This window comes from Schistocerca americana, chromosome 4 (assembly GCF_021461395.2).
Source record: "Schistocerca americana isolate TAMUIC-IGC-003095 chromosome 4, iqSchAmer2.1, whole genome shotgun sequence".
Classification (NCBI taxonomy): Eukaryota; Metazoa; Arthropoda; class Insecta; order Orthoptera; family Acrididae; genus Schistocerca; species Schistocerca americana.
The window spans coordinates 10,415,074-10,441,891 of NC_060122.1; the positions used below are offsets into that span (position 1 = coordinate 10,415,074).

The following is a 26,818-nucleotide window of genomic DNA, read 5'->3' on the forward strand; positions in this document are numbered from 1 at the left end:
CATGGTAAAATTACACAAACTAAGGTATGAATTGTTGCCACACATGCCTCTTCCCTAAACTGAAAATTTTTCTTTGTGGATGAAGATTCACTTAAATTAAGAATTGATAGCCTGAGTTGACAACTATTTTGTAGGCCTGGAGGAAAATCATTGTCGAGATGGGATCAAGGTATTGGAACACTGTTGGACCAAGTGAATTAATCTACAAGCAGGGTACATTGAAAAACAAAAAAGTTTCAGTGACATAAGTACTTTTTTTCTATTCTGTTTCAAGAACTTTTCAAACCACCCTCGTAAGCATCCCTGACACCTGAAATAATTAAAAACAAATAAGTCACCAGTTGCAGATGGAATCTCAATTTGGTTTTACAAAGAGTGCTATATGGCACTGGACCCTTACTTAGCTTGTATTTATTGTGAATCTCTCACCCAGCAGAAAGACCTAAGCAACTGGGGAAAAAATACAGAGGCGTCTCCTGTATATACGAAGGGCGAAAGAACAGACCCGCGAAATTACAGACCAATACCCGTAACATCAGTTTGCTGCAGAATTCTTGAACATATTCTGGGTTTGAATCTAATCAGTTTCATAGAGACCAATAAGTTTATGTCCACAAATCAGTACAAAGCATCACTCATGGGCAACTCAGCATGCCCTTTTGTCATACAATGTCTGTTCAAAAAATTCCAGAACTTTGTCCACAAAATTTTCTATGCTTATCTTTTAGTTACTATGGATTGTCTCCTTCAAAATACTCTACTCCAAAATTGATACACTGCTCCCAATATCATTTCCACTTCCAGGAGCAGTCTTGACACACATCTTGCTGGGTCGCATAAAGTGCCGTCTGCGAATTTTCTTCTATCTCATCTACCATTGCAAAACTTCATCCTTTTCACCTTTGGAAATAAAAAGAAGTCTGCAGGGGTCATACTATTCTCACAAGGAACATCTCAGTCTCATTTGTAAGATCCAAAAAGTTTTTTTTGGTCTTGAATCATGAGCGTGGAATGAACTTGACGGCAACACAATGCATTCCAAGATGCTGTGTCATTTCATAACATGATCCAATTGAAATGTTACATTCTTCTACAATCTCTCGGACAGTGAATCTTCGACTGGCACACACAATTTCGTTGACGTTCCTGACACAAGCATCATCAGTGGACATCTAAGAGCATCCTGAACAAGGATCATGTTTGACTTTTGTAAAGCCATTTTTAAAACGTGTGAATAATATGTAACACCGAGTATGGCTTAAGTACTCATCGCTATAGGCTCCCAGCATCATTTGGTGTGTCTCTGTAAAGGTTTTCTTGAGTTTCACACAAAATTTAATGCAGATGCATTGCTCCTCTAACTTTGCCATCACAAAATTCACAAACCCAGATTCCATATTTCTTGATTTCCGAGAAGCATTTGACATAATGACTCAATGCAGACTTTTAACAAAGGTACAAGCACATGGAATACATTCCCAGACATGTGAGTGGCTCAAAGACTTCTGAAGTAATAGAACCCACTACATTATCCCGACGGTGAGTGTCCATCAGTGACTGGGGTATCATTAGGATCGTTCCAGGGATGTGTGATAGGAGCGCTATTACTCATATTTTCTATGTGCATAACTGATTTGATGGACAAAGTGGACAGTAATCTGTGGTTGTTTGCTGATGATGTTGTGGTGTATGGAAGGTGTCATCGTTGAGTGATTTAGGAGGATAAAAGATGACCTGGACAAAGTTCCCAGTTGGTGTGATAAATGACAGCTAACCCTAAATGTAGAAAAATATAAGTTACTGCAGATGAGTTGGAAAAACAAATCCATAATGCCAGAATCCAGCATTAGTAGTGTCATGAATGAAGAAGTCACATTGTTTAAATATCTGGACGTAACATTGCAATGTGATATGAAATGGAACAAACGTGTGAGGGTCATGGTAGGGAAGGCGAATAATCATCTTTTGTTTGTTGGGTGGATTTTACTACAGTGTGGCTCAGCTGTGATGGACATCACATATAGGATGCTAGTGTGATCTCTTCTTGAGTACAGTTTGAGTGTCTGGTATCCGCAAGGGGTCGAATTAAAGCAGACATTGAGGTAATTCAGAGGCAGGATACTAGATTTGTTAACAGTAGGTTGAAACAACAACATACAAGTATTATGGAGATGTTTCTGGAACTCAAATGGGAATCCCTGGAGGGATTTTGAGGAACACTGTGCTGACTGCAGAACAATTCTGCTTGCACCAACATACATTATGCGTAAGGACCACAAAGATAAGAGACAACAAATTAGGACTCATAGAGAGGCATATAGACATTCACTTTTTCCTCACTCAATTGGCAGATGGAACGGGAAAGGAACTGACTACAGTTGAAATAAAATTACTTGATAGTTGGCACTTCAAACGCCAATAAGAGTAGTCAGCGTCACACTTGAACTGTCTGCTGTTGCCAAACTCCACCAAACTTGGCCAGTCACTTCCAATTCCTGGTTCAGCATTCTTTCTTGATGTATTTGTATCCCGAATTACGAGCCCGACACTTTTATTATGTATTTCATGACACGCGATACCTACACCAAAAACAACACACATTAACAATGCTAATGAAAGACACACATTTCATTCATAGCACTAACCAAACACTACTGAATAACTCAGCACAAGGTGTGATTCAGTATCATACATATAGTTATCATATTCACAGAGATCATCTTACATTAGATAAGCTTTTCACTACACTGCGTGAAACTGAAATTTTTAAGGTTGCAATTCATAGTTGCAACTGGGTCACTACATTCACATATATAAATACTTCATGCAGTGCTGTGGCATAGCACAATGGTTGGCAGATTAATCTAATATGTAGCATGTTGTAGGTTTGAATCTCATCAATGTAGCAAAATTTTTATTTTTAAATCTAACCAAAAGAGTGTGATTATTATTTTCATTCAATTAATTGGTTTAAATATTTTTTTTTTTATTTTTAATAATTTGCTGCATCATTTTTCATCATTGTTTTGACTGTTCTATTTGGTCTTATTTTTCTTCCTGTCATTATTTCTTCATTTGGAATCTGCCTCAGTCATCTATAATCCACGACCAAGTGCCCACATGGACTGTTCACTGGTTTCTAACATGGCAGCATGTGCAGCTAGTGTAAGGATAGTTACAGGTAACAAATGACATGGAGAAATTTCAATTTGCTTTCAGCCCTGAAATTGAGTTTTTGTTGTCGTGAGTTTACCCTTAAGGGTTAGCTTTAATTGCCATGAACAAAGCGATCATGATATTAGTACTGCTGCAGACTGTTGACCACAATTTTCTCGGCTGGGTTAGGACACAAGTTTACAGTCAGGGATACAAAACGGGTCGTCTGCCCCAGTTCAGTCACTGGTCACTTTAAATCAATAGTCGACAGAGTATCCAACATTTCTGACATACCTTGCACCAGCCACTAGAAAAATTGCTCTGTGTTAAACATTTAACATAATTTGTGAAGTGAGCTGCTTGTTTGTTGTCACCTGTAACCAAACGGTAGCTGGTAGCCAATGTGGCAACATTGTTGCAGCAAGTGATTGATGTCAACTATCAAGTAATTTTATTCAGACTATTGTAGTGAGACAGGGTACCTTCTGCCATGCACCATATGGTGGCTAGTGGAGTATGTATGTAGATGTGGAATCACATCCCATCTGGAAAGTCAGCCCTTGATCTGCAGTTCTGGGTAACTTTCTCAAAATCTACCCTTTTTCCTAGACCTATCCTTCACCCCTCTTCCTTCCACTTCAACCCTTCTGCCTGAAGAATGAGCTACTGGCTCTGAAGCTCGCCTAATTATAATCTTCTTTTATGTGTGTGTTCTGCCGCCACTTAGCAAGTAGGTTGTTTATCTATCCAATTCAATTATCATGTAATCAAAAGCTGCATTTAACACACCAAGTCTCTTTTACCAATCACTTTGAATATGTCCTACAGAATGTACTGTCTATCCTGTCCTTTTTTGAGATTACTGTTTTGTTGTACTTTTCTACAGGCATCATCTTACTTATTAGGAGTCAGTTCCTTCATGTTGTTGTTGTTGTTGTGGTCTTCAGTCCTGAGACTGGTTTGATGCAGCTCTCCATGCTACTCTATCCTGTGCAAGCTTCTTCATCTCCCAGTACCTACTGCAACCTACATCCTTCTGAATCTGCTTAGTGTATTCATCTCTTGGTCTCCCTCTACAATTTTTACCCTCCACGCTGCCCTCCAATGCTAAATTTGTGATCCCTTGATGCCTCAAAACATGTCCTACCAACCGATCTCTTCTTCTAGTCAAGTTGAAGAGCTGCATGTCCTCGGGAAAAATTATGGCTGTAGTTTCCCCTTGCTTTCAGCCGTTCGCAGTAACAGCACAGCAAGGTGTTTTGGTTAATGTTACATGGCCAGATCAGTCAATCATCCAGACTGTTGCCCCTGCAACTACTGAAAAGGCTGCTGCCCCTCTTCAGGAACCACATGTTTATCTGGCCTCTCAACAGAAACCCCTCCGTTGTGGTTGCACCTACGGTACGGCCATCTGTATCGCTGAGGCACGCAAGCCTCCCCACCAACGGTAAGGTCCATGGTTCATGGGGGGAGTTCCTTCATAGTCAACAGTTAAGGAATGGGTGGCTGAATTCATATGTGGCATATGTCTCTGTAAGATGACTCATGAACTACTTCCTAGAATTACAATCAAATATGAAAATGCTGAGAAAGAACACAGTGTGATATTGCAAGATCAGTAATTAAAAAGATGTGCAAAACAGTTGATGCCGTGGCCATACCAGAAAGTGAGTGGCATGTCTGTTGAAGCCTGACTACAACCTAATGTGAAAAACAATTTGGGACAATCTGACACACAACTGATTCTATGCACCAATCTGTTCCCGTGGATGAAATGAAACAGCAGTTGCACAAAAATAGCCAAGGTGACTTAATCGGAGAGAAAGAGTGGTCATTGTTTTCTAGGATGCAAAAGGGATTGTATTTTAGATTAGCTTGCAAGACTGAAACAATACCTCACAAATACTATGCAAGTATTCTGACTCAACCGGATGAAAAAATATGGAGCCAAGACCCAGGGGGAAAAAAAAGTTTATCATCAGTGAAATGCATATGGTCACAAAGGCACTTTCACAATAGGAAAACTGGGAGTTTCAAGTGTGAAGTCTTCAAATATCTATTCCATTCTCAAATTTTTTCACATTCTGACTTTAGCTTCCTCTTCTTTTCTTTTTGTATGAATGATTCACTTAAGACTACATGCGTCACAGTTCAAAACCGTTTTGTGAGTCAACAACTGGATATGTTTTCACTGCTCTGTCTCTTGTAACTCCGTTGGACATGGAGGTAGCAAATGAGGATGTAGGATGTCCATGACATACTGTTGTGCTGTCAGAGTGACCTGAAGTCATATCCGATGCTGCCCCAAACGCCCTCTCCCTATGTCGTTGTCATACTCACTGACAACTGTCATCGCGGGTCTTGTAGAATGTGACTCACTGCTGATCACATGACAGGTGCAGGTGTGAAAGGGTTACAATGTGCTCGGCGTACTTGCAGCAATTCTCCCATGGGCTCGTCAGACACGGTCAACCGGAAGCTTGCTGACAAGCAAGCCGCCCTTACGTACCCAAGCAGTCCAACATGGGGACACTACCACATCTGAATGTCTCACAAATCTGCATACTGCATAATTCAATCAGCCTGGCAAATGGAGACACACAATTAGGCCCCTTCAAATTTTGTTACGTGCTGATAATGCTGACTCACAGAAGTACAGGGCATCTGTGTCCTTCACAGGGATCACTCAACATCTTACGCTCTTCACATCTCTTATAGCTCCTACCATTCATGGTAACAATCCGAGACACAAACAAAGCTAATGCAATCTGGTGACCTTTTTATCCATTTCAGAGAGTTGCGACGCTCATAATTTACCACTGGTATGCACACTCGTGAAACTACGTTGCTTCAGGGAGCTTCCCTTTTTTTTCTTCAAGCTGTTTAGTTCTTTGAATCCATTTTTCTTGTAGCTCAGAATAATTATTTTATTGTGTAGCAAACTTACAAGCTAGCATTCTGGCCTGAGCTGTCTGAGTTGGTGGTCATGTGTGTGTGTGGTGTGCTTGCTTGTGTGAATGAATGGTGTGTAGTTCTATTTCTTTTTCTGATGAAGGTTGTGGCCAAAAGCTTATGTGTAAGTGTCTTAACTGTGCCTGTCTGCATTTTAACGTGCCATCTTTATGGTAATTAGCACTCTATCTTTTCCTACACTGCTGATATTCCAACCTGTAGTTTCCATTGTTTGAACTTACGGTCTACTGTTTTATGTTGCAGTGCACTTCTACAAGTGTAATACACAAATGTTGCCTTAGGAAAGTGTCACAATAACATCCATGTCTACCGTTTGCTATTTTTTACAAAATAGCACGTCACACTCGAAATTTAACTTAGCCAATGAAATAAGTTTGAAGATTTATTGTGTGTAAGAGACACAAGGGCCCACTGTGTGAGAAATGTGGGAAGTTCTGTGCAGAGACGGAGTTATCCACAGACACAGTAAGTCTTGGGAGCTATACGGGTGTTTAAACATCGCCACCTGCTGGGATGAGGGGCCACTTACTCTGAGGTGGCGCTGTGCCAGCAACGAGCTCGACCCATTGATTAGCACCACAGATGACAATGAGCAACCAGCTGCTTCTCTGTGCAGAGATATAAAATTTATCGATTTTGGACATCGGGTGACAATCTGTCACATGGAGAACAATGTTTACTCTGGCAATTTTAACACTAATCTAGTGTTCTGCAACATATTAATGTGAAATGTTGTCTTTGATGTTGAAGAGTTTAAGTTAAACTGATATCTGAGAATTTGTTGTTTTTGTGGCACTATCCGGAAAATGGCCTCTCTTGCAGCTCCAAGCATAAATGTATAGTGAAGAAGAATAATTAGCACAGCACACTGGAACCGAGTAGGGATCCGGTTTACTGCTCGGCCACTAAATTAGCATATTGTGAGTACACCAGAAGAGACGCTGTACACACTTGCATATACTACATACACAAGTACAAGCATCGATCAAGCTACTGCACTGCACTCTGTGTGACTCATCACTACATCAGAATACTGTAAATGTGGTGATTCCAATTTCGTAAGGTCTCTTCCTGTTTGTTTTCATCAGTTGGATCTTATTTTTCAAGTATGTGGGAATCCAATGAGCTGCCTGTTTGGATACATTCTTTCTGTATGTCCCACAAGTTGGATTCTTTGGAGACACATTGTAACAAGAGTTTTTAGGAATTTGCCTGGAGATTTCACACTGGGTTCTGTGTGATGTATTCCAACTTTTATTCTTGGACCTAAGATTTTTACTACAATTTTACATTCTTCTAATTCAGTTTGCTGTTTTCATGTCTTGTGTTGGACAAAGAGTCTCTCTCATGCATAAAGAAATTCTAATTTGATCACTGTTGTGCAATGTTAGATTTTAGAGTTCCAGGAAAAATACTTTTAGTTAACTGAGAGACAGTTTGTATTTTCTGAAGTCTGGATTCTATGCCTTCTTTTCATTATGATGTTCAGTGGTCTTTTTCACCTAATTATTTAAACTCTTTATCACCGAATACTATGTTGTTGCCTATATAAGTTCACCCAGTGCCATTTTGGTATCGTCCATTAATTTTTTATCCAGGTGAAATTATTAGTCCAATTTTCCTAGATTGCTCCCTTAATATTTCAAATTGCTTTAGCACATCAGTGATGTTTTTGTCAATTAGTATTACATCAACGGTATAGGTTACACAATATAATTCTATCTTTAAGTTTACATTCTAGTCAGTGTAATAGTGCACCTGCTCTTCTCCATTATCTTACAATTTTCTTAGGGGCATAGTTGAATAGCAATGTGTTATGCCATCCCATTTTCATATACTTATGTCTGTCTTAAATTACACTGCTTGAAAAAAAGTGAGACACTCAGAAGGTGGGGAGAAAACAAATTGAAACATAGCTAATTTAGAGGGTATGCGATGTTATTTCAGTGATAACAAAACAGAGTCAAATTTACACAGAACTTATCAGTTTGAGCCCACTTATCAACACAGCAATGCACCCTGTCTGGCCTGGACAGTGCGGGAGGATGTCGTAAAGCTGCTGCATACCCTCCTGAGAAAGGTGATCCACAACTGTTGTAACTGGACATTGCAATCATGGATACAGGCAGTGGGATGGAGTTAACGTCCATGTTGGTCCCATAATGTTCTATCGGGGACAGATATGGGGATTTTGCTGGCCACAGGAGTATATCAACATCACGCAGACAACTTAAAGAGACACACACTACATGTGGACAAGCACTGGCCTGTTGAAAAATAGGACCACAATACTATTACACACTGCTGTACCATCAGAGTTCCCTCAGCCATTACAAGCCGTGACCTGAAGTCATACCCAATGGCTCCCCACACCATGGGACTGCTTTGTGACCCCCCCCCCCCCCCAAAATGTGGAAGAATGGGACCTCTCCCCATCTCCCCGGGTCACTGTCGAACTTCTCCACGATAGTCATTTGGAGCAGTGCAGGACTGGGACTCATTAGTGAACATAATGTGACACCATTCATTAGCAGTCCGTACTTCTCGATCATGGCACCACTTCACATGCAGTCATTTGCTTGGGTGTTAATGGCAGCCTATGTGCAGGACGGCAATTCCATAGTCTGGCTGCTCCTAGCAGTATGACACAGCATGTTGCAAGGAGTCTATTACAGTGAACTCCTGTTTATCCTAAATGATCGGGACGGTGGCCGGTTCCGATAACAAAAATTTCAGATAAATCAAAGTCCCCCTGTTTTCACATGTGAACACTCCAAATTGCATCAATATTGCGAAATACGATCGTAAAACGTGCGTAGGGTATGTAAAACGTTACTGATATGGTTGCAAATAACCCTGCACTTTTTTACTGAAAAAATTGTGTTGACATGTTAAAAAGGCACCAAACTGTGATTGAAAACTCAAAGTTTTTAAGTGCTGTATAACAAAGCTCGTTTATTTTGCATTCTTACAGAAAAAATCTCCCTTATTTGGCAGCAGGAAATAACAGGAGTTTTAATTTTATTACCTACTCTTTTGAGTAAAAAATAAACTACTGAACAAAATTATGAAACAAATCTAGAGATTACTCAAAGGAACAAAAAGTCTGTCTAGAGGAACTTTCAAGAAAATTAAAAAAAAAAAAACTTTTTAAGTTATGGACATAGAAGTTCTAGGATGCTTCATTAGAGTTTATTTTTTGGTAACGAAGTCACAAACGTCTTTTTCTTTTGTTTTTTTGCTTGAGAAACTATTGCTGCAACAATACATCTCCAACGTTGAAATCAAACTATTTCAAGATAAATCGTCTCGGCCTGTTGGCTGATGTACTCCAGGGCAGTTTGGATCACTTCATAACAGAATGTGTGAGGAATATTTTTCTCTGATTCATCATCAGAAACATAGTCTTCTGACACTTTATGATCGGTCACAATTTGGACGATTTCATCCTCAGTCACATGAAAAAATGCCATTTTCTATTCACTCTTCAATGTCTTCGAAGTGTGTGTCTTTACAACCAGCTTCTCCAGTAAATTCACCAAAATTATGTCAGCTTGAGTTTCGGTGTTGCCTCCTCCTTCCCACCACTTAGGTTGCCTTACGATCTAAGAGTATTTTTCCAAGACCTAACAAGAGGAACTGGAGGAATTAGATTCCAAGCTTCAGCAATCAATGAATGACACTTAAAACATCGATTTTTTTAAGAGCTTCCACAAAATCATCTGCAGCATCAATCACACCTATTAATTATTCCAGCATCTTGCGTCTGTAATGTTTTTCCATCGCCTCAAGAATACCTTGGTCCATCGGTTGACATAGAGATGTGACATTTTGTGGGAGAAATACAACTTTGATATCCCCATCTTGCAGATCACCTGGGTGAGAAGGAGCATTGTCCACAAGAAGTAGCACTTTTCAAGGAAGTCCTTTTCCTTCCATGTAATTTACTACAGTTGGAACAAACTCTGCCTGGAACCACTCTCTGAAGATGGCACTGTTCATACATGCCTTAAGACTGACTCATGTACCTCAGTGGCAAACTGGTTGGTTGGTGTCTAAATGCTCTTGGTGTTTTGGATTTGCCAATTAAAGTAAGACACAGTTTATGATTGCCAGTGGCATTACTGCAAGCAAGGACAGTAAATCTTTCTTGGATTTTTTTGTATCCTGAAGCCATTTCTTCTTCTTTAGAGGCAAGGGTTTTCATTGGCAGCATTTTGTAATTCAACCCAGTTTCATCACATTTGTAAAGTTGATTGCCAGTATAACCTCCTTTGTCAATGATTGTGTGCAGTTTCTTCTTAAAATCAGTGTAGCAGCTTCATCCCCAGATAATGATTTGGAACTGATGGCAATTTCATGAATGCCATGCTGCTTCTTGAAACGATCCTGCTGGCCATTACTTCCGAGCAATTCTTGCTTCTTTCCTTCAATCAGCTCATCAGCTCATTTTGACAAAGTAGAGGACCTGAAACTGACACACCTTTGGCTCTTATTTATTCGTGCCACAAAAATAATGCCTCTTCTAACTGAGGATGTGCACCTTTTCTCATTGCTTTTCAAGATTTCACTGCGCTGCCCAATGCTTGGATGGAACAAAATTTTTAAATTCCTGATCAATTTGTCTTCCGATCAGTAATTGTACTCCTACTCTGCAGCAACATTTGTGGGTGGCTCACCAGCATCAATTCTCTGCAAAGTGTGAAGCTCTTTTTCCAACAAGATCACATTCATTTTATGTTTCGTGCCTGTAGTCACGTTCAGTGTTCTTTCTACAGACACTCGACTGAGTCCTTTATGGTTTTTGGCCCCTTTTATCTCTGGACACTTTAAGGCACATAGTGGGAGCACGAAACCTCAAATCAGAAACACACAGATGCACAACTTGACAACACTCGAGATGCACTAGACAAACTTTTGACTTTTGAAACCAGGCTGTGGCAGCCATCAAATGAAAGCATTCGATACATCTATGCCATTTCCTCTGTTCTACCCAAGCCCACGTGGCAACACAACAGGGTGTTGTACATTCACTGTTACACACTCAGCTTTGATGTACCGACAACAAGTGGAAAGTGTTAGGCAGCGCACTCTAATTGTCGGTTTTGACAGGGCTACGTTGCGCTGCATAGAACAATACTGTATGTACTGTACTACCAAGGAGTTCCAATAGATGGCAGTGGCATGAAACCATGCAATACGAATAAGAAACACACTAGAGCTTCAACCAACACACGCACGAATTGACGATACTTGGACTTTTGACACACACCAGTGCACAGATTAGCAGCAGATTGCCAAAAAACACCAGCAAATGCTTGGCTCCAGGTGCACGCAAACTAAAACTTGTCAAGTGTCAATCTAGCTAGCCAAAAGTGTAGCTGCACGAGAGTTTACTGTACTTGTTCTCAGATGGCAGTCACAGATGTGAACAGGTTACAATGTACTCAGTACACTACACAGTGATGCTCCCTTGTAGTGGTCTCATGTAGTCAACTGGAACATTGATGACGAGTATGCCCTTACTTTCCAACATCAGGCCACTGTCAGATCCAAATACTCCAAAAATACAGATGTTGCAAGGTTTAACCAGGCGACCAAATGGACATCCACAATGAGGTTTCTTTCAAACTCTCATCAGATAATGCTGTCTCACACCAATATGCAGCACCTTCATATCCTCCAGAGTGATGATTCATCTGACGCTATTCGCATCCCTTATATACCACATGATGCTTGCTAAACAGCAATAAAAACAAAGAACACTAATGAATAATGAAGGAAAAGACAGACTGTTACTTACCATAAAGAAGATACCTTAGGCTGCAGATGGGCAGAATTAAAAGACACTTACATAAAGCTTTCAGCCACAGCCTTCACCAGTAAGTAGTAATCTGCCTTTTCCAATATTGTTGATATTCCTACTGGAGTTTCCATTGTTTCAAGGACACTGATGCTTTTCTGTGAGTGTTTGCTTTATGATGTTTTCTGCATTTTAGCTTTTTTTTAAAAAAAGAAAAAAAAAGAAAGAAAGAAAGAAAAAAAAAGATTTGTTGCTGGAAAACTTCTGAAGTCCAATAAAGGAGTTACAACAGCCATATATGGTTATCTGGTGGACCTTGCAGAACCAAATTCTAGGGCTGAAATATCTTGTTGACCAATGGGCATTAATCAGAATGAATACTAAATAAAAATTAAATCCAAGTTTACACAAAAAACACAGGTTCTATCACTGTTGTTTTTCGTTCTATTTTGCTCTTATGTTTGCTATGACTTGTTAAACAGAAATTTTCTTTCTATCTATAGAGTTACATTTGCTGTAATGTATCTTACCTCGATGTTGTTTCTTCCTTCTTCTCACTGCTGCCCAAATCATGGCAAGCAAGTCATCCTCACTGCATTTGCTTCGTATTGCATCTCTGAAACAACTGTTAAAACACCCGTTAAACAGTACCAGGCAATTACCACACAGTGAAATGTTGGTACACTAAAAAGGAAGAAAAACTTTGCAGAAATCTTCAACAGTAATCTTGTAGTCTGCAGTAGGCAACAGCAGGATAACAAACCCACTGGACAAGAATGGGAAAGTCATGATAGAAGTTACTTTTATTTTTATAAATAAACAGGTATCTTACACAAATGCTCAAGAGTGTACATAGGATCTTGGGCTGAAGAGGTGGAGCAGAAACTGACATTAGTTTTGTTGAAGAGGGAATACTGGAACACAGCACAATTTCTTGCAAAATGAAGCCAAATTTATTGATAAACTCTTAATTAATTGCCAAGCTCACTAATGTGATCATTTTACGACAGGTACTTACTGCTTGGAGTATATGTGCCTTTTCAGGCTTGCCTGATAGATCTGTTGCAAAAACACTTTGGGTTCCCCACCAGATAACATTATGCAAGTCCCTCCCTCAATATTTCAGTGACACAACGTTTTGGCATCTACAGGTGGTGGTGATTTCCACCATCACTGCTGCAAGATGCAACTGGCAATTTCCACATGACAGCTTTGAAATTTATCATGTGGATGAATATGACCATCATATTTAGAATTCAGAGGATTTCATAGAATACCTGAAGATGCTTAAACTAGAACTTTCAGATCTTTTAGTTAGCTCAAATGTTATATCATTACTTACAAAAGTGCCCCTGCAGCCCTCATTAGAGGTTATTAACAGCAAGTTTGAGAAAGAAATTGTGGTGCTGTTTAAACATGTGCATACCTCATCCTATTTCTTATGTAACACCAACTACTTTAATCAAGTGGACAGTGTTCCCATGGGAGATCCTCTATTTCCCTTAGTAAATATCCAACATTCCTCCTTCTGGCAGAATGCTGAAGAGACATTTGTGGTGTGGCCCACATAATACAGACACTACCTATGTCCCTGCAGCATTTGCACTCGCTCCATCTGAATATTCAGTTCACTGTGGAAGTACAAAAAGATAGCAGCTTACCATTCCTGGATGTCACAGTTTGAAGAAAAGCTGACAGAACACTGGGGCATAGTCTCTACTGCAAACTGATACACGCAGAGTTATATTTGCGGTCCAAAAGTTGCCATCACCCTGCACAATGTGGTAGTGTCTTACACTCCCTGGCACATAGAGCACACGTGATCTCAGATACCAACAGTTTGCCTGGTGAACTGTAAAACCTAATAACAGTGTTGCAGCAGAACGTTTATTCTTGTAAACAGATTTGCAATGTGTTCTGAGCAAAGCAAGTTCAGTGTAGGGATGTAAATGAAGATACTTAGACAAGCACTGCAAATGGCTTTCTTGCCATATTTCAGTGGCATGTTTTCAAAAATAGAAAGAATCGCTAGGAGAAACAGAATCAAGTGTGTTTTTCGTCTACCAGCGAAACTAAGGAAGTGTTTGTGTTAAGTTAAAGACAATCTTGACCCTAGAAAACATAGATCATATATAAGATCTGATGCCATTATGGGAAATCTTATATAGGGCAGACACCTCACATTGTGCAAGAACACTGTGTTCAACAGCACTGACAAAAATGCCACCCAGTAAATTAGTGGTAGCAGAGCACTGCCTGAATACAGGGCACCACACGTTTCCCAAGAGGCCATACGGTGGGCAATCTTACCAACAGGAATATGGAATTTTGACTAAGCACTGCCCAGAATCCAGCACTGACTGCCATGAAATTAAAACAGTAGAAACCAGATCCTCCGATGTATGACCTGATGCAGCACCTTGCAGAGAGTTAATTCAGCTTTTAACCACACGAGTGTCCAGAAGTGCAGTCATTGCCCACAACACATAAGCAGAAGGCTACTATGAATGGCATTTCCATCCAACTGGGAGTGCCTGTCCACACATTCGTACTCCTGCTTCTAGCCTGACAAATTTCAATTCTGCTGTGCGAATATCACCAGTCACATCTTGCAGCAGTGATGACAGGACCCACCACTACCTGAAGATGACGAACAGTTGTGTTGGTGAAATAATGCGAGGCTTGCACAAAGTTATTCAGTGGCCAATCTGAGAAGATTTGTATACATTATTTTTCTGTGACACAGGTATTGTGCAGCAAAATGTGATAACTTTCTGCATTTGCCTTTTTGTAAATTTCAAAATACCCCAAAAATTGGTGAGAAACACTGAACATATGACGTAACCAGATGACATACCCCGCAGCATGTGCAGCAGTCGGGGTTGAGTGTAAAGGAATGATTGAGCAGTGCAATACTTTCATTTGAGAAAACAGAGCAAATTTCAAAACATTTTGTAAATATGATCTGTTGTAAATGTAGATGTTACAAAATTACTGTCCCTGCTGTAATCAAGCAAAAGCAGTTCTGATTTTGTGTTTTTTGCTTCTGTCACTTCTCTTTTTGTTTACAGACATTAGTTAGTAAAGAAAACAAAGGTCATTTAATGGCGATGATGGTATTCTGAAGTTTACACTCATCTACTTGTTATGCAATATGGTAGGTTTTCATTGTACTGTACTTTGCAAGAAATCAAGGAAACTGCAAGACCGATAAATAAAATAATACACTTCAATATAAATACATAATTGTTTAACACAATGAAAAAATACTGCCTGCCAGATGCAAGACGCAAATCCTGAACGCCATCACTAAAGTCGCACACATGTATCCGTAGCCACAACGATATGAATACTTGACTTGGGTTGGGATGATCAAGTGTGACAGACCAAGAGGCTCAACCACTGCAAGCATGGCAAGGTACATCATCTGGTGACATTTGTCATTCGCTTTTGACACATTTCCCAACATTTGTATCGTATCCAACATTTGTAATCCCATGTGTCTTGTATTAAATTACTTGTCTCAGGGTCATCTACAGTGCTTTGGAGGTTTTTAAATGTTAATACGCATCACCCTGTGTGTGTGTGTGTGTGTGTGTGTGTGTGTGTGTGTGAGTATGTGTGTGTATGTGTGTGTTTATATATATGAAACAAATACTAACAAAGAGATAGAGGGCCTGGTGAGTACTTACCTCAGCTCAGTACAGCCGATAGATACACAAAACAGAACAGAAAATTGACGTATCCTAGCTTTCGGAACTTCGTTCCTTCATCAGGGAGGAGAGAGGGGAAAAAAGGGGAAGAAGGGAAAGTGGATTCAGTTATTCACAACCCAGGTTATGAAGCAACAGGGGAAAGGTAAACAGGGAGGGTAGCAAAGATGGAGGCATGGATGTCAGAGGGAAGCCAAAGATATTCTACTGTAATTACTGTGCCAGCTTCAAACCAAGGAGGATGAATACAGAAGTAAAGAGGTACATAGTATAAAGATAAACACAACTATGTAGGATAAAAAGATGCGTGAATGGCTAAAGAGGAAAGGGAAAGAGGAGAAGACTAAAGAGTAAATGGGAGTGAGGTTGGTTAACATAGGTTCAGTCCAGGGGGATGGCGGGATGAAAGGATGTGTTGGAGTGCAAGTTCCCATCTCCGCAGTTCCGAGGTACTGGTGTTGGGTGGGAGAAGCCAAATGGCGCATATGGTGTAGCAGGTTCCTAGGTCCCTTGAATTATGCTGGAGGGCATGCTCCGCTACTGGGTATTGGACATCTCCTAGGTGGACAGTTCGTCTGTGCCCATTCATGCGCTCAGCCAGTTTAGTTGTCGTCATACCAATGTAAAAGGCTGTGCAGTGCAGGCATGTCAGCTGATAAATGACGTGCTGTCTCACATGTGGCCCTGCCTTGAGTTGTGTATGTTATACCAGTAGCGGGGCTGGAGTAGTTGGTTGTGGGGGGATGCATGGGGCAGGTTTTGCATCGGGGTCGGTTACAGGGGTAGGAACCGCTGGGTAGAGAAGGTGGTCTGGGAATATTGTAGGGTTTGACAAGGATGTTACGGAGGTTAGGGGGTCGGCAAAAGGCAACTCTGGGTGGTGTGGGGAGAATATTGTCAAGGGATGATCTCACTTCAGGGCTTGACTTGAGAAATTCATATCCGTGGCAGAGTAATTAGTTGATGTATTCGAGGCCAGGATAATATTGGGTGACAAGGGGGATGCTTCTGTGTGGTCTGGGGGTAGTAACATTGTTGTTGGTTGGGGAGGAATGTATTGTTTGGGAGATCTGTTTGTGGACAAGGTCTACAGGATAGTTGTGGGAGAGGAAAGCACTGATATATAATATAATACAGGGAAACATTCCAAATGGGAAAAATATATCTAAAAACAAAGATGATGTAACTTACCAAACGAAAGCGTTGGTATGTTGATAGACACACAAACAAACACACACACAAAATTCAAGCTTTCGCAACCCACAGTTGCTTCATCAGGAAAGAGGGAAGGAGAGGGAAAGACGAAAGGATGTGGGTTTTAAGGGAGAGGGTAAGGAGTCATTCCAACCCTGGGAGTGGAAAGACTTACCTTAGGGGGGAAAAAGGACAGGTATACACTCGCACACACACACACACACACACACACACATATATCCATCCGCACATATACAGACACAAGCAGGGTATATGTGCGGATGGATATGTGTGTGTGTGTGTGTGTGTGTGTGTGTGTGTGTGTGTGTGTGTGTGTGCGAGTGTGCGTGTGTGTGTGTGTGTGTGTGTGTGTGTGTGTGTGTGTGTGTGTGTGGCATACTGGTCTGAACTATGCAGCCTTCAAATGGAAGTTTTTTGATCACTCCTTATTTTGCACCCTGCCACCTTGGCAATATGTACCGCAAATCATCAGACAGACGACCTTCCTGCATGCTTCGAGCATCCCCTGGTGCTGTTCCGAACCAATGCTAATCTTTGTAACTGTGACGAGCAGTGTGCAGATTGCATCTTTGTATCCCACAAAGAGGTGACAGTTCCCAGTGGCATGAATGGTTACTGTTTATTGAATGTCACTGAGTTGGTGAGTCATTTGCTACATTGTGGCCCACCTGTTCGCTGCTAAAGCCATACTAGTCAGTGGTAACCCCTGTCAATGATATCCTGTTGCCCATAGCAGTTCACTCTGCTGATTTTGGTAGTATTTTCCTTGAGTAAATCTGCTCACAGTACACCTTTGACACTGTGGTACAAGAAAGCCCAATGACTACACACCCTTATAGAATAAGTGTCTCGAGCCATGGTTACCCACGATATGGCAGTGATAAAATCACCCTGTGATCAACTGTCACACTGCAGCTGTAAGCTGCACCTCCTTTTTCAGAATACTCAGGTTTATTAATTTGAAGTAAATCAGATCTTTTGCAGGAAGATTTAACAAAAAGAGCACATCCACGAAAGGATGAAACCATGTCTAATTAACTGGAACACAAAATTAATAATTAGTGGTGACAAAGATCCTCTGCAATAAAAAATAATGTCCACTTACTTCATGTATTAGTCTTCAAGTGACAGAATATATGTAACTGTGTCCTTCTTATTTACACTGATTAAACAATGGAAATTCCAGGTAGGAATATCAACAGTGCAGGGAAAGATAGATCACTATTTACCGTAAAGAAAACAAAGTTGCACACAGGCACAACACACAAGCAAGCACTCCACGCGCGCACGCACGCACACACACACAGAGAAAAAAAAACTGCCAAGTCCAGCAGCTAGGGGCAAGCTACTGGAGTTGTCAGTCATATGTGTGTGACATGTGCTTGCCTGTGTGTATGAATATGTGTGTTTCTCTGTATCTCTTTTGCTGATGAAGGCTGTGACCGAAAGCTTTGTGTAAGCGCCTTTTTAATTGTGCCTGTCTACAATGTAACATGTCTGCTTTACAGTAAGCAGCAATCTATGTTTTCCTATATTTTTCATTTACACAGATGTAATTAACAAATCAGAGTCTATTTATTCCAGAGAAGTGACAGTTTGTTCATGACAGTTCAGCACAAATCTGATTTTTTATATACAGCAAGGCTACCTATAAATTATTCTGTGTGCCAGTGTTCATGCTGACTATAGGGATTCACACGGATCATGTGTAATTTGACATCTGGTCCTGTAAACTTACTTCTGCTCAACGTGAAAAATTCTCCAATCCACATTTTATAATTAACCTGAACATATCAAATAATGCACCCTTCGATATAACTGCTTATTGTCCACTTCCCATCACTCTATTCCCAATGTCAACCCAGTTGACCTCTTCTTCTAATCCAAAAACCATGGTTGACTCAATGTTTGCTATTGCAAGCTATTGCTATTGCAGCACAAAAGTGCCAGAGGCACCAGTAATGATATATAATTAAAAATACTAGAAAGTAAGGCTCACTGGTCCGTACATGCTAAGACAAACACTACAAGTGTCTAAGACACCGCGCTCTCACACAACAAGTACAAGGTCTGAATACATTCCATTTACGATACACTAAACTGTTTCATTCACGGTGCAATATACATACTCTCTCCCCAATAAACAGAATAGTTATAACTCAATTGTTCACAAGTGTATATTATGACTCTTGCCACAGCTATGCAGTCAGTATGCCACAGGGGTGCCATAGAAAGGGATCAGGTTCAATTCCTTGTAGAGCCGGGAAATTCTGCTCGGTGGACGGACTGGAATAGGGTACACTCTGCTTGTAGTTCCAGCTGAGGAGCTACTCAAGTGAGAAGCAGTGTCTTCAACTTCTGGAAGTTGATAACAGCCTGGAGAGTTGTATACTGACCCCCTAACTCTCCATAGATATATAGTAGAGGACATCTCTCGAAGGGCATTGCGTGGTCTTCTGGGCCCAATGCAGAGTTCCTTTATCAATGTATATTGTATATCACCACTTGTACACACTCATCAGCACAGTACCATATTGTCTCTTCGCGTGGCAAATTTTTATTCCCTTGTTTCCAGATCAAGATTTTTCCACTTCCTCTTCTTCTTCTTCTTCTTCTTCTTCTTCTTCTTCTTCTTTTTTTTTTTTTTTTTTTTTTTTTTTTTTTACTTGTACCACACATATTCCACACGGTTTATGCTCACTCCTTCAATGATACTTCCTATCCTCCTCTAGTGTCCGAGTTGTCCCTGCTTTCCTGCGTGTTTGTTGGTTTAAACACCCTTGTTTCAAAAGAGAGTGACAGCTTCGATACAGTCTTGTCAACATTTTGTATTTTTATTTAGCAATTATTGTTTGAGCCTTATAGGCGAATGTCACAAGATATTGTCAACCACTGCATTCACTAGATTGGAATGGGGTTCATGGTAACTTATCAATTCATTTTTTAAGTTGCTGTTATCTTTTTCATCCTATCTTGGACTAGCTTTTCCATACTCCCACTCTATTTTACGTAGTCAAACAGTTATCTGCCCTTGCAAACTTGCTCCTTTACTACCAAGTTAACTAATACTGGGCAGCCTAACAGAAGTTCCAATATCCAGTCTTTCACCACAATTCACCTACACACACTTTTCACTCACTGATTTTCTTTTTTCAATGTCATAAATATTTTGCTTTCACAGACTGCTGTGCTATGAACATAAAATTGTAGGAACATCTGCCTCACAGGTCATTTTTTTTTTTTTTTTATTAAAGAATATGTTCCTTGCTTATTCCTATTTGCTTCTGATACATTTCCATTCTCACTTTTATTTTGTTTTGATCCATTTCTTTTTTCTTTGATAGACAAGTCAAACAACAATGGCAATATGTTGCAGCCCCTTGTGTTTCACCCTACTTACTACGAACTTACTTTTCTTAGCTTCCAATTTTATTAGTCATTTGGTTTTTAAGATACTTAAATTAATTGTTTGACCCTGTATTTTTATATCTTATTTTACCTTCGGTTGATAAAGGATTTCTGGTATGCTCACAAAGAGAGAGCTGATTCTTCCCACCCCTCACCCCCCTTACCTTGTCCTGAAGCAAACTTATCGCCAAGTATCTTGCAGTTTTTTTCCTATTATTAATCTCTTAGTCTAGTCATCAATTTAAAAGTGTCAGTTGTTGGTCCCATTGTCTAATAATTTGTACATTTATACACATGAAGTTCCAATTTTTATTTGGAACATATAGACTCTGATAATCATGAATCACAGTTCAAATGGCTCTGGGCACTATAGGACTTAACATCTGAGCCAAGGCAGGATTCAAACCTGCGACCGTAGCAGTCACGCAGTTCTGGACTGAAGCGCCTAGAACCGCTCGGCAACAGTGGCTGACGAATCATAGTTACCATCACATGGACAGAAATATTGTGTTAACTTTATTACAACATAGGGACATAACTAAAAATGTCTTTACATAATTTCCAGTTCTGATTACTTTCCTTTAATTTAATCTCACAAATAGGTTAGTGTAACATGATGTTGACAGAGGCAAATTATATATACTCACAAATTATTTAGCTAGAGGTATCTGGTTTGTATGTCTGGGAGGGAGGAGGGTGCAAGCTGAAAACTTCAAGAAAAGATTACTCATTTCATACCTGCTGGATTTAACTGCAGTTTATCTCTTCCATATACCAACCACATACCTAATGTGCATGGCAAACAGTTTGAAAGTATTATTCTATACTCAGCATTTGGAACTATCAGTTCCTTAATGAGAGAGGAAAGAGGGATAAGTTTCTGAAGGTCTCAAAGGTCACTCGGACTCCATGACTAATGTGAGGACAAGAGGAACAAATGTGTCTATAAGAAGTTTTGGAATTTCACCTCCTGGAGGTAAAATACTGATCAGTCTGTCAGTCTTCTAGTAATTTTATGGTTTCCTCACATGAATTTTCACTTGGACACGATTATTCTATGTTTCATCACTCACCTGAGAGATATCTCTGAATTCCCAAAGAGACACACCTTCAAATTGCCATCAGCTGTTATCCGTAAACGGTTGCACGTGCCACAGAAGTGTTCACTCATTGAGGTAATAAATCCCACATGTCCCTTGAAGCCCGGCACATGGTATGCCTGCAAAAAGAAATTGTAAGAAAATAGCTACTGCTGTTGTGAAAATACTATAAATGTGTTGCTCACCAAGTGGAGGAAGGAGAAAATGTGCATTAAGGGGAGTTTGAACGCCATATCCTGACAATGTTAAATTTAGTGACTTAACTTCCCCGTATTTCAGGAACAACTGTAGCCATTGACAAGAAACTTTTACAGGACATTAAACTATATGTTCTGAGTCTTACAATAATTGCATTTCAGCCACTGCTTTTGGAAATACAATTTTTTAATCACACAGTTAAAATTTTGTGTACTTTTTTGTATGTTATTCTAAATAATTTTATTTATACATAACATTATGTTCTTCTTTTAGTTCAGAAGGCTCAGGATACATACTGAAAATTTGAATTCGCTATTCGAATTAGTTACTGAGATTTAGGGAAAAATGCAAGACAAAATGTAAATTTTCAGGAAGAGTTTTTAAAGTTTTAATAGACTGTAACTCAATATATGCTTAACATTTTATTTTTAGTCACTCAGAAGCACCCTGCACCATACTGTATATCATCCTCTTGATCTTTTTTAAGTTTTTTCTTGTTTTCTTCTTTCTGGACTCCGTAGTGGCCAACTGTGCTGCATACTCTGCTTTACCAGTGCAAACCTTGTCCATCCCTTCAAATTCTCTGATGCAGTTTGCTCCAGAATTAATTCCCATATGTTGTAGCACTTTCACGCTACCAATGTTGCCATCATTAAAAGCAATAACAGCATGACTGACCCCCACTTTAGTGTCTTCATTACAAGAAAAACATTTTTTGGTCTACATCTACATCTACATCCATACTCCTCAAGCCACCTGATGGTGTAGGGTACCTTGAGTACCTCTATTGGTTCTCCCTTCTATTACAGTCTCGTATTGTTCGTGGAAAGAAGCATTGTCGGTATGCCTATGTGCGGGCTCTAATCTCTCTCATTTTATCCTCATGGTCTCTTTGCGAGATATACGTAGGAGGGAGCAATATACTGCTTGACTCCTCGGTGAAAGTATGTTCTTGAAACTTCAACAAAAGCCCGTACCGAGCTACTGAGCATCCCCCCTGCAGAGTCTTCCACTGGAGTTTATCTAACATCTCTGTAACTCTTTCGCGATTACTAAATGATCCTATAACGAAGCATGCTGCTCTCTGTTGGATCTTCTCTATCTCTTCTATCAACCCTATCTGGTACGGATCCCACACTGCTGAGCAGTATTCAAACAGTGGGCGAACAAGTGTACTGTAACCTAATTCCTTTGTTTTCGGATTGCATTTCCTTAGGATTCTTCCAATGAATCTCAGTCTGGCATCTGATTTACCCACGATCAACTTTATATGATCATTCCATTTTAAATCACTCCTAATGCATACTCCCAGATAATTTATGGAATTAACTGCTTCCAATTGCTGACCTGCTATATTGTAGCTAAATGATATGGGATCTTTCTTTCTATGTATTTGAAGCACATTACACTTGTCTACATTGAGATTCAATTGCCATTCCCTAAACCATGCATCAATTCGCTGCAGATCATCCTGCATTTCAGTACCATTTTCCATTGTTGCAACCTCTCGATATACCACAGCATCATCCGCAAAAAGCCTCAGTGAACTTCCGATGTCATTCACAAGGTCATTTATGTATATTGTGAATAGCAACGGTCCTACGACACTCCCCTGCAGCACACCTGAAATCACTCTTACTTCGGAAGACTTCTCTCCATTGAGAATGACATGCTACGTTCTGTTATCTAGCAACTCTTCAATCCAATCACATAATTGGTCTGATAGTCCATATGCTCTTATTTTGTTCATTAAACGATTGCAGAGAACTGTATCGAACGCCTTGTGGAAGTCAAGAAACACAGCATCTACCTGGGAACCCGTGTCCATGGCCCTCTGATTCTCGTGGACGAATAGCGCGAGCTGGGTTTCACACGATCGTCTTTTTCGAAACCCATGCTGATTCCTACAGAGTAGATTTCTAGTTTACAGAAAAGTCATAATATTCAAACATAATACATGTTCTAAAATTCTACAACTGATCGATGTTAGAGATATAGGTCTACAGTTCTGCACATCTGTTCGACGTCCCTTCTTGAAAACGGGGATGACCTGTGCCCTTTTCCAATTCTTTGGAACGCTACACTCTTGTAGAGACCTACGGCACATTACTGCAAGAAGGGGGGCAAGTTCCTTCACATACTCTGTGTAAAACTGAACTGGTATCCCATCAGGTCCAGCGGCCTTTCCTCTTTTGAGTGATTTTAATTGTTTCTCTATCCCTCTGTCATCTATTTCAATATCTACCATTTTGTCATCTGTGCGACAATCTAGAGAAGGAACTACAGTGCAGTCTTCCTCTGTGAAACAGCTTTGGAAAAAGACATTTAGTATTTCGGCCTTTAGTCCATCATCCTCTGTTTCAGTACCTTTTTGGTCACAGAGTGTCTGGACATTTTGTTCTGATTCACCTACCGCTTTGACATAGGAGCAAAATTTCTTAGGATTTTCTGCCAAGTCAGTACATAGAACTTTACTTTCGAATTCATTTAACGCCTCTCGCATGGCCCTCCTCACATTACATTTCGCTTCGCGTAATTTTTGTTTGTCTGCAAGGTGTTGGCTATGTTTATGTTTGCTGTGAAGTTCCCTTTGCTTCCTCAGCAGTTTTCTAACTCGGTTGTTGTACCACGCTGGCTCTTTTCCATCTCTTATGATCTTGATTGGCACATACTCATCTAACGCATATTGTACGATGGTTTTGAACTTTGTCCACTGATCCTCAACACTATCTGTACTTAAAACAAAACTTTTGTGTTGAGCCATCAGGTACTCTGAAATCAGATTTTTGTCACTTTTGCTAACCAGAAAGATTTTCGTACCTTTTTTAATATTTCTATTTATGGCTGAAATCATCGATGCAGTAACCGCTTTATGATCACTGATTCCCTGTTCTGCGTTAACCGTTTCAAATAGTTCGGGTCTGTTTGTCACTAATATGTTATCGCCATGAGTCAGTTCTCTGTTTAACTGCTCAAGGTAGTTTTCAGATAAAGCTCTTAAAAAATTTCACTGGATTCTTTGTCCCTGCCACCCATTATGAAAGTTTGAGTCTCCCAGTCCATATCGGGCAAATTAAAATCTCCACCCAGAACTATAACATGTTTGGCAAATCTAATCGAAATATTTTCCAAATTATCCTTCAGGTGCTCAGCCACAACAGCTGCTGAGCCAGGGGGCCTATAGAGACATCCAATTACTATGTCTGAGCCTGGTTTAACCGTGACCTTCACCTAAATTATTTCACATTTCGGATCTCCGTCAATTTCCTTCGATACTATTGCACTTCTTATCACTTTAAACATGCCTCCCCCTTCACTTTCCAGCCTGTCTCTGCGGTATACATTCCAATCTGAGTTTAGAATTTATTACTGTTTACATCGGGTTTCAGCCAACTTTCTGTCCCTAGTACTATGTGGGCATTGTGACCGTTTATTAATGAGAGCAGTTCTGGGACCTTTCTATAGACGCTCCTGCAGTTTACTATTAGCACATTAATATTGTTATTCCCTGTTGCATTTTGTCTACTCCTACCTTGCCGCATCTCAGGAGGTGTCTTGTCGGGCCTAGGGAGGGAATTCTCTAACCTAAAAAACCCACATGTGCACTCCACACATACTCCGCTACACTTGTAGCCACTTCCTGCATGTAGCGCACGCGTGACCTATTCAGGGGGACCCTACATTTCTCCACCCGATAGCGGATGTTGAGAAATTTGCACCCCAGATCTCCGCAGAATCGTCTGAGCCCCTGGTTTAAGCCTTCCACTCGGCTCCAAACCAGAGGACCACTATCGGTTCTCGGAACGATACTACAAATAGCTAGCTGAGATTCCACCCCGCGAGGCTTTCCGCCTTCACCAACTCCACTAACCGCCTGTATGAACTGAGGATGACCTCTGAACCCAGACGGCAGGAGTCATTGGTGCCGACATGAGCAACAATTTGCAGTCGGGTGCACCCAGTGCTCTCTATCACTGCTGGCACGGCCTCCTCCACATCTCAGATGAGACCCCCGGCAAGCAGACAGAGTGAACACTGTCCTTCTTCCCCGACCTTTCCGCTATTTCCCTAAGGTGCTCCATCACCCGCCTAACGTTGGAGCTCCCAATAACTAATAAACCCCTCCCCCCATGTGCCTGCTCAGACCTTGCTGAAGGAGTGGCCACATGTCCACTCACAGGCAGAACGGGCGATGCCACACAGCCAGCCTCCACACTGACCCTCCGCCTCGTGCGCCGCGAATGCTGCTGAACCCACCACTCCCATTGGGAAGAGGGTGGCCCAACCGCGCCCGGTACCCGCAAAGATGTGTCGACAGAAGGGTCAGTGGGTGAAGCATGTATCACCTGGGGTGTACCATGCAAAGCACCAGACTCCCCACTGCCGCTACACTCCAAGGCAGCAGCCTGAAGACGGGTAACCGCGGCCATCAACACGTTCAGCTGTTCGCGAACAGTGGCCAGCTCCACCTGTGTCCATACACAGCAGTCACACATCCTATCCATCCTAAGAAATCAATTTACTGTAGAGAGTTAATCAACTTATAACTAGACTGCTAATTCACTAAAGGTGGCTGATAGTTGACTAAACTGTGGTTACTAGACACTTCCTGTAGAAAACAATGAAAATAGCCCTACCTGTCTCTGGACTGTATTGAAAACAAACACTAGCACTACTGGCACTATGGCTTACTAAACGGACTCTCTCTGACTGTATTCAAAACAAACACAAAATCTATGGAACACTATTACTAGCACTCGACAATAAAAAGCTTCCTAAAAGCAAAAACACATGGAAGAAGAAGTGACAAGTAAGAAAAATAGAGTTAATACTTAAATTAGCGTAACTCGCTGCACAGCAGACATGACGCAGACGGCAGTTACGACAACACTGACACTATAAGATTATTGAACGACTCATTGGGATTTTGAGTCTGACAATGCAGACACTTCTTCAATAATTCAGGATTGCCAGGTCTCTGTAAACAGGTTTTATGATATCCACAACTGCTGCTGGGATATAATGTTTATGGCTGTATGACCTGTTTGAGTACTGGGCATTGCGGTAATTGCACCATGAACCAGATCCAGGAGGGCATGACGAACACATTCCAGTTCTGTGATAAGCTTCTCACCATAAGGCTGAGTGGCTACTACACTGTTATATGCATTTGAGTCTGCATAACCTAAGAACTTAGTGTAACACACTCGCCTTTAGTTTACAGATCGATTATAAATTTCAACAGCTGCACA

At 40.7% G+C, this 26,818-nt stretch overlaps 1 protein-coding gene across 1 annotated transcript in view; it reads right to left on the reverse strand.

Annotated features, from left to right (window-relative positions):
* Nucleotides 1-26,818, reverse strand: part of LOC124612489 (molybdenum cofactor biosynthesis protein 1-like) — a 60,114-nt gene that overhangs the window by 9,844 nt on the left and 23,452 nt on the right. The window contains exons 5-6 of the mRNA XM_047140724.1: nt 21,342-21,487; nt 12,463-12,548 (exon numbers count right to left, since the gene is read on the reverse strand). Coding sequence (XP_046996680.1) covers nt 12,463-12,548; nt 21,342-21,487 — 232 coding nt within the window. The remainder of the gene's footprint in view (nt 1-12,462; nt 12,549-21,341; nt 21,488-26,818) is intronic.